Source organism: Maylandia zebra, linkage group LG23 (genome assembly GCF_041146795.1).
Source record: "Maylandia zebra isolate NMK-2024a linkage group LG23, Mzebra_GT3a, whole genome shotgun sequence".
Classification (NCBI taxonomy): Eukaryota; Metazoa; Chordata; class Actinopteri; order Cichliformes; family Cichlidae; genus Maylandia; species Maylandia zebra.
In genome coordinates, this window is record NC_135188.1 from 8,719,274 (window position 1) to 8,728,440 (window position 9,167).

General features: G+C 40.2%; 1 protein-coding gene across 1 annotated transcript; it reads right to left on the reverse strand.

Moving 5' to 3' along the window:
• Window positions 1-4: 4 nt before the first annotated feature.
• srd5a3 (steroid 5 alpha-reductase 3) lies at window positions 5-3,868 on the reverse strand. The gene is made up of 7 exons (XM_076880107.1): window positions 3,857-3,868; window positions 3,648-3,724; window positions 3,371-3,522; window positions 3,113-3,310; window positions 2,897-3,022; window positions 491-633; window positions 5-46 (listed from the first exon to the last, which is right to left on the reverse strand). Exons 1-7 carry the CDS (start codon window positions 3,866-3,868, stop codon window positions 5-7), a joined length of 750 nt encoding a protein of 249 aa, XP_076736222.1.
• Window positions 3,869-9,167: the final 5,299 nt, after the last annotated feature.

The window sequence follows — 9,167 nt, forward strand, 5'->3', positions numbered from 1 at the left end:
ACATTTAGAGATTACAATACCAGTTATAACTCGAGAGGTTGGCATACTGTAAAAGGAAGAAAAAGATTTTTAAGTACTTAATCGTAAGAAAAACAAGTTCTTAATGTAATGAACAAATGAATTCCAGCAATGTTCCTCACAGTGTCTTCACATCAGTCGGAGAAAGTTCTCACCTCTAGAGTCTTCTGCCAGAAATCAAACACAGTGTTGGCCTCTTAGCTGTCAAGCCGATTAGTTAAATTTGGAGGTTTGAAAGAACGTTTAGAAAAAGATGGCTTTTGCTCCTAAGGTTTCTGCTCCTCCTACATCTCTGGCAGTTTTCTTTACAGTTCCCATTTATCACCACAAAAAGACCAATACAGTGTCTGAGTATTCATAGCACAAAGGGTATAAATGCTCTTCTATGCCTTGGGTATGACTTGTATTTGCTAATGTAAAGGTCATGACAAAGCTGTCCTGCCAGTGCTTGGTTGAAGAGCACATACAGTACCACAAGCCACCAGGTGAAAGAGAGGCCTCTGAAAACAAAGCTCAACGAGATGTAGATCAGCAGCTCAGCAAAGTAATGGGGACAAGAAACCAGCTCAAACCAACCTCCCTTTGGCACTCTGTGAGTCAGCGTTTCCACTGTTCCTGCATGACATGACAAAAAAACAAGAAAAAGTGACATCAGCAACTTTCAACGTTTACATAGACTGGTTTAATAATAATAATAATAATAATAATAATGGATACTTTATTGATCCCCATGGGGAAATTACTTGTTTTTCTCTGCATTTGACCCATTCACTCAGTGAAGCAGTGGGCAGCCCACTAAGCAGGCGCCCGGGGAGCAGTGTGTAGGGACGGTACCTTGCTCAGGGGTACCTCAGGGTAGCCGTTAAGTGGATTCGAACCGCCGACCTTCCGATCATGGGGCGACCACTTTACCTACTGAGCTATCCCTGCCCTTACCATTTCCAGTGTGTATCAGGTTAAAGCTGTGCTAATTAACAACTGATCAAATTACTGTCTGTTGTGAAATGTCTCACTCACGGCGCCAAACCCACAGAGAATTATCTCGCAGCTCTGCAGTTCCACTCAGCTCTCTGCAGTTTTTTAGCCTCCTTTAGCTAATGTTTTTTTAAATATTCATGCTTAAACATGGCCTCGGTTTTCAAAGAGCAAAGATAAAAAAATCAAATAAAAAATGCTGAAAGTGGGTCAATTGGCCATTTTTCAAAAATATATGTGTTGAAAAGTATTTGATACATAAATCTAAAATTTAACAAAAATCATTACATGTATCCTAACTTTGGACCATACGTTCTTTAGGAAAATATAAGCTGGTTGAGCTAAAGGCAATTTGGAGATGGGATGACCCATGTGCTTTATGGTTAACACATAAACAGAAAAACAGACAGCAGAGGAAGTTAACTTCAAGCTGTTAGTTCCTTGATCATTAATAAGATAAGATAAGATAAGATAAGATAACCTTTATTAGTCCCACACGTGGGAAATTTGTTTTGTCACAGCAGGAAGTGGACAGTGCAAAAGTTATGACGCAAAAATTAGAATACAATAAGAATAAATACAGTACACAGCTGTACAGAATAGAATAAAATAATATACTATATACAGTAGAATAAAATAGAATAAAAATATACAATAAGATAAAAATAGAATACGAATGCTATATACAACTGAGTAAAAATACAACGATGCCAGAAAAGATTATTGCACTTAGTGTTATTGCACATGTGTGGATGTGTGTGTTTGTTCAGTTAAAGTCTTTGTTGTGGAGTCTGACAGCAGTGGGGAGGAAAGACCTGCGAAATCTCTCCGTCCCACACCGTGGGTGCCGCAGTCTCCCACTGAAGGAGCTGCTCAGTGCTGTCACAGTCTGCTGCATGGGGTGGGAGACGTTGTCCAACAGGGATGACAGCTTAGCCGCCATTCTCCTGTCACTCACCACCTCCACTGGGTCCAGAGGGCATCCTAGAACAGAGCTGGCCCTTCGGATCACCCTGTTCAGTCTCTTCCTGTCCCCAGCAGAGATGCTGCCGCCCCAGCAGACCACACCATAAAAGATAGCAGAAGCCACCACAGAGTCATAGAAGGTCTTCAGGAGTGGGCCCTCCACCCCAAACGACCTGAGTCTCCGCAGCAGGTACAGCCTGCTCTGCCCTTTCCTGTAGAGGGCGTCTGAGTTATGAGTCCAGTCCAGTCTGTTGTTCAGATGAACACCAAGGTACCTGTAGCTGTCCACAGCCTCAATGTCCATACCCTGGATGTTCAGTGGTTGCAGTGGAGAATGCTTGTGCCTGCGGAAGTCTACCACCAGCTCCTTGGTTTTACTGGCGTTGATCTGGAGGTAGTTCAGCTGGCACCAGTCCACAAAGTCTTGAGTCAGTCCTCTGTACTCCTTGTCGTCCCCATCAGTGATGAGGCCGACTATTGCAGAGTCATCAGAGAACTTCTGCAGGAAGCACTGGGTGGAATTGTGGGAGAAGTCTGCAGTGTAGATGGTGAAGAGGAACGGAGCCAGAACCGTTCCCTGTGGGGCCCCCGTACTGCAGACGACCCTGTCCGACACACAGCCCTGAGTCCTCACATACTGTGGTCGGTCGGTGAGGTAGTCCAAAATCCAGGTAGTGAGGTGATGGTCCACTCCAGAGTTCTCCAGCTTGTCCTTCAGAACCGAGGGAAGAATAGTGTTGAAGGCACTGGAGAAATCAAAGAACATGATTCTCACAGTGCTTCCAGCGGTCTCCAGGTGAGCGAGGGAACGATGTAGGAGGTGATATGCAAATTCTCAGTGATAGCAATAATGCTGGAGGCAGCAAAGAAAAAACAAAGAAAGAAACAAAGAAATAAAAAAAACAAAACAGAAAGACAGAGAGTTTCCTAGGTTTACCTGACTTTCCAGTGCGAAGTCTGGCCAGCAGGACCATAGACTGATGCTGCAGCCACGAGGCCCAAATGAAGAGTAAAAACCCAGCAACAAGCAGCCAGTCCAGCTGAGAGAGGAGGGAGCTTCTCTCTAAAAGAAATGGTGGAAGCATCAGTACCACAAAGCAGATGAACCAGGGAATTGTGCACATAGAAGCACACAGAAAGCACCAACTCAAACCTTTTTCCATACGATCACAGCAGAGGATCGTCAACCCTAACATGATGTAATACCCCAGGCCGAACATATATTGTACCAAGTGCATCGCCCCATCAGAGAAAACGCTGACAAACAGGCACTCCAGCAGCCTCCTGAGGGAGTGGACCCACAGCAGCAGCTGCACCAGGACGGTGGAAAGCTGTGGGACTACAGCCAACACTAACATCAGACACAAAAATGAATTAAACAGAAAAACAACCATTTTTTTCTTTAGCTTACCTTGACTGTCACTGCTGTGTGCGCCAGTCAAAATGTCTAAAAAGTCGCTCAACCACAAAGGGTATGACTGATGCTGAAATATAAAGCTGAGGTACAAGACCAGAAGAAGACCATTCCAGCCAACAGAGACTGCATAGAAGTGCCAGAACCACCTGGAAGGCGAAAAGCACGTTTAAATATTTAAAAAGTAAATAATGATTCAAAACCACCTAAATGTTCGGTTAGATATAGTAGGATATAAAATACATTACAGTAAAGTTCTGTCATTCACTGTCACCTTTTTGGGACGTCAAAAACCCGCAGCCATTCGTCTCGCTTTAAGCTCTGTTTAGTTTTTCCGTAACGAATAAGGTCCTGAAATAAAACGTAAGCGGGACACGTGTCAAATATTCCCGGCAACAGTCGCGACACTTTGTGAGCACAAAAAGCAACGAGGAAGCACAAAGCCAGAGAAGACCACACAACGTTAATCACACTCAACCCTACTGAGCTCCACATCGTTTTGAAGCTGTGCGGGTCCGCAGTTATTGTTTTGTGCAACACGGAAAAGAAGCCGCCGGTAAAACCTATCGTTCCGGAATAGCAACCGGTTATTTCTTTATAGCACAGTAAATGTATGTATTGATTTAATTAATCAATTTAATTATTTAAACATCTATATATTTATTTAATTGCAAAGTATTTTTGCATTTATTTTATTCGGCACGCACGGCTTTGAAGTGAGCATTACGACCCATTTAACGTTCGCACAGCAGAGGGCAGCATTTGAATCTTTCCCCATACACCACCCGAAAATAGAGGTCTAGCCATGTAAACGGAGTCCAAAAATGTTTATGTTTGTGTAAGGGGAAGTTTTATTTTGAACAGGAAATGTTTAGTAATGTGCTAAGCAGGTATTTGGGGCAAAGATTTCATCATTTTATTTTTTTGATTGACTGACTGATAAATAAACATCAACGCTAATACAGAAGTTGTCTATATAAAAATAAAGAACAAACTCAATTAGAAAAAAAAAAGAAAACCCAACCCTGTAAAAATGTGAATAAAAACAGAAAACAATGATTTTCAAATCTTACAAACCCATATTTTATTTACAATAGAACACAGAAAAGATCAAATGTTTGAACTGAGAAAATTTACAATTTCAAGAAAAATGTTGCAACATGTTTGCAACTGATTTTGGTAACTTGCAATATCTCAGTAACATGACTGAGTATAAAAAGAGCACCTCAGAACAGATGGGCAGTGGTTTGCCTTTCTGCAAAAAGCTGAATCTGAAAATTGTGGAATATTTTGAGAATAATCTTTTTCAATATAAAATTGTGAAGACTGTGAATATCTCATCACCTACAGTACATAATATCAAACAATTCCCAGAATTTGAAGAAATATGTTTGCATAAGAGACAAGGCCAAAAATCAATATTCGATGCCTATGATTTTCAGGCCCACAGAAAAATTGACATTTTCAATTGTTTTAGCCAAACAAATAACACCACGTCCTCCAGACAAAAGAGGAGATGGACAATCTGGCTTGTTATTAGAGCTCAGTTGAAAAGCCTGCATCTCAGATAATATGGTGGTGCACCAATGCCTGGAACTGGCAGCTTGCACATCCAAAAGGGCATCAAAGCTGAAAGGTATATACAGGTTTTAGAAAAACAAATGCTCCCACCTGAATGTTGTTTTTGTTGCATATTTCAGCAAAACAATACTAAAGAGCTTACTGCATCTATTACAGCAACATAGGTTTGTTGTAAAAAATTCTGGGTGTTGAATTGGCCTGACTGCAATTCTGATTTTTCACCAACCGAGAACATTTGAAATATCATCAAACAAAAAAATCTTAGATGTTGAGCAGCTAGAATCCTGTATCAAGGTATATATAGCAACATGCCTCCTCAGTTCCCAGACAGACTGTTGTTAAGAGAACAAGCATTACACAGCACTAAAAATGATCCTGTCCCAAGTTTTTGAGACATGTTGCTACTCTGAAATTCCAAATGAGCTAAAATTTTCTTAAAATGGTACATTTTCTCCAGTTTAAACACTTGATCTCCTTTTCCGTGTTCTATAGCGAATAATATATGCATTGAAGACGTGTGCATTATGTTCTTTTACTTACATTTTACACAGCACACAACAACTTGGAACTGAATTTGTATAAAATAGATTAAACCTACAAATCTGGCCAAAATAAGTATAGATTGGTTTTGCTGTTTTGTATACTATATTGTACCAGGGAAACAAATACATTGGAATTCTAAAAAACAAAACAAAAAAAAAAAACAGTTTCAAAGATCTTTATTGCACGATTTATAAACAATCCAAAATTAATTTGACAAAACACATGCAGCCCCTCCTGATGAATATCAGTATATTTTATCTTATTTGTATATGAATATCAGTTAGGGAGTAGTTTGAATGTCCTATTGCCAAACTAAGTTAGTTTTGTAAACCTGTTGCCATTTGAGAAACCATGAAGCACTTTTTAACTAGTTCTGTGAAACATTTAGTGGATAAGAAGTATTGCATAAAATCGAATGTGTATTCAGCAGAGGTTCCCAAAGTGAGGGGGCGCAGAGCCATTGCAGGGGGGTCCTGGTATGAAAAGAAGAAAAAAAAAGAACACTTGGACACTGCTAACATAATGAACAGGTTTTTGACGGGGCTTCCACACAAAGGCATAGCAGGAGATGAAGCATCGCCAAATATGTTTCCAAAACAGCTTCCTTCCAAGCCAAAGACAAGAAAATCTGGTGAAGCATATCTTCCCTTTGGCTTCACCTGCGCAAGTGCCAATGTAGGTCTCTGCGACAGCATTAGTTTCCCCTGCATTGGGAGCACGCGCTGGACTTTCCAAATCAGGGACAAACAGTATCCCACATTCTTGATTTTTAGTTCACAAACACTTCTTGTAATGACTAACTACTCCCGACATTTTGGGGATGTTAAGTCTTTATACAGTAAAGTTACAGCAGGATACAAATAATATCAGGCTGATCCTGCCACAATTTGTTCCCCCTCTCCAAATCACGGACTAACAGTATCCCACAGTTGTTTATGTTTTTGAACCCATTTTGCACAGAGACATTTTTTGAAAAATGTATTGGTAGTAATGTTGAATATTATTACAGAGGAAAAAAACACAACTACACGTAAAATAATCACATCGCAATTCATCTCATGTAAACAATAATGTGGCGCACAGCATGACGTGAAAAAAGGCACATACCAGAACATTTTTCTTCTAAAACAAAGGGGGGGCAGCAAAGAAAGTTTGGGAACCACTGGTATAAAGTATTACATTCATGCTTTAGGTGGTAGGAGTTCTCACCCAAAGCAGTTTTTTCCCATAAACTGCACAGTTTCATAACACATGATTTTAAGGGCATGACTGAAGACGTTTAACTGACCTTGCAGCTTCAGTTCTTGATGCAGAGCAGGAAAAGTAAGTGTTTGTATGAAAGACTTGCCGAGGTCTTTGAGGCATTAGATTCCAGGATGCCTCTTAGAGGAGCACAGTATCCTGCCCGAGGAAGTGTGGACAGTTTCCTGCCTCCCTCCCTTCTCTGTCCTCAGTGTCCTTGTCTTTTTTTTTTCCTGTGCCAAGAGCTGGATCTCCATTAGGCCCCAAAAGATTGCATAAATATCTCGCCAAGCTGGGGTTGCTTTCATAAATACCCTGTGAGCACATTTTGAAAGCATTAAAGGAGGAAGAAAAACTGAAATTTTCCGGTTCAGAGACAAAAGTCAGAAATCTTGTAATGACAAAGTTTTTCATGTTGTTCTTATGTCGTTGATCTTCACTAATGATTTAGTAATTTTATTGTCTTGTTACAAATATAAAATGATTAAAATAATAAAAGACTAATTTTCTTTACTGTATCTGGACTGATCAAGTTGTGTCACCCCATTCATAGCCTGGAAAAAAGCCCTCAAAGAAATCCAAAATATCAGACATTGTACAAATGAGCGTGATACAGAAACACATGTAACTGACTATGCTCTTCTCCTTTCTTTATTCCACTCAAGCATATAAAAGACTATATCGACGTGTGCATGTTAAGTGGTAGGCTTGTACAGGGAATTCTGTCACAGTCTGGCTGCGAAGCAGACTGTGTGGGGTGAGGAGGTGGAACCAAGAGTTTTGTCATGCGAAGAGACAAAATAAAACTTGAGAGTGACAAAAACCAGCTGTTTGTTAAGGCTGGCAAAAGAGTACAGAACAAAAGGCAAAGCTGAAACTAAACAATAACCTAAACTGGGTGAACTAAGATTAAAACATGAAAAAACCTGGCACATGGGCACAGCAGACAACCTGACCATAACTGAATGAAAACACACAGACTAAATGCACACAGGAGGTGATCAGGGGAAGTGGAAACACATGGGGAAACAGCTGACACAAATGAACATAATGATGGTACAATGGAAGCGTAAAACTAAACACATTGAACATAGGAACACAAGATCTCTTCAAAATAAAACAGGAAACATAATGAGAGGCAGACATGAAACACGAACTTGACAACATAAGCCACGCAGACATGACACACAAAGGCAGAGGGAGATTTAAACACAGGGGTAGGAGACACAAGGGGAATCTTAAACCATAAACCATAAACATCAAAATAAGCTAAAACTCAAAATGCTGGGTCAAATGACCCAGGATCGTGACAAAGTACATCCTGGCAACAGTTATGAGAAAACTGATCAAAATTTCATTCATCACCAAGTGTGACCATTTCTATAACAAAAAAAAGTTTTTTGATCTGGAGCATCCAGATGTGTCTTAACACAGTGGCACAATCATTCCAGGACTGGACGTCTCCACAAATTCACCCCAATTCCAGACCGTGTGATTCTCGGAGAAACAAAAAACCAAAGGGCCCCATCTCAGACTCTGCGGGCTTCACTTAACATTTTAAAGTCAAAGTTCATGACAGCATTGTTGGAAAAATGCTGAAAAAGTATGGCTTGCTTGGACAGTTTGCAATTGCAGTTCAGGTTAGTTCAGTTACATCTATATAAACCACAAGACTTCTGGAACAGTGTCTTTTGATGAGATGAGACCAACATGAAGACGGACCTGGGCACCTTGCAGTCATTAGGGCAACTGTGAACTCCTGTGTTTACCAAAATATTCTAGAATCAAAATGAAACAGTAAAACATGACCTTAAGAGAGCTGTGCAAAAACGAATGCACACAAACCTGAACTGAAACAACATGTAACAACTGATTTAATCTTTTTTGTGTGTTTATTTTGGTTTAGTGCATAATGTTTGATATATTAATTTAATTAAAATCAAGTAGAATTTCTCCCTTTTTATAGTGAGGTTGGAGAGCAGAGACGGGAGAGTGTGAGACATCTGGGAAGCTGGTGGACATATGTGCCAAACCAGGAGAACAGTATAAGAGTGTGAAATCAATAAAAACCATTAAGCAACACGGGAACAGTGTGTCAGGTCACAGTTCTTTCTACAATTACAATTAGAATGGACAGGACCAGAGGACAGGAAAGAGAAAGACGAAGGAAAGAGAAGTTGGGAAGAGACTTAACAGAAGGAGAGGGAAAGGAAAATAGAGGAGAAGATGGTCACCTGCTGAAATAAAAACAAGCAAAGAAAACAACATTGTAGGGAAACCAGAGCAACGACCAACATAAGCACAAGTAACAGTAAATAATAAATACTGAATGTTACTGAGCAGCATTCAGTACTAATAATGCATGATAGGTTTAGAGCCAGAAGCCAACCAAGATAATGTGTGTCTGTGAGTACCTGTTGTACACTGG

Excerpts from the sequence above, each read along its gene's own strand:
- srd5a3 (XM_076880107.1), bottom strand. Across the intron at positions 3,311-3,370 it reads ACACAGCAGTGACAGTCAAG|TGTTGGCTGTAGTCCCACAG; the intron begins GTAAGCTAAAGA and ends GTCTGATGTTAG. Across the intron at positions 47-490 it reads CTTTCACCTGGTGGCTTGTG|TATGCCAACCTCTCGAGTTA; the intron begins GTACTGTATGTG and ends TTCCTTTTACAG.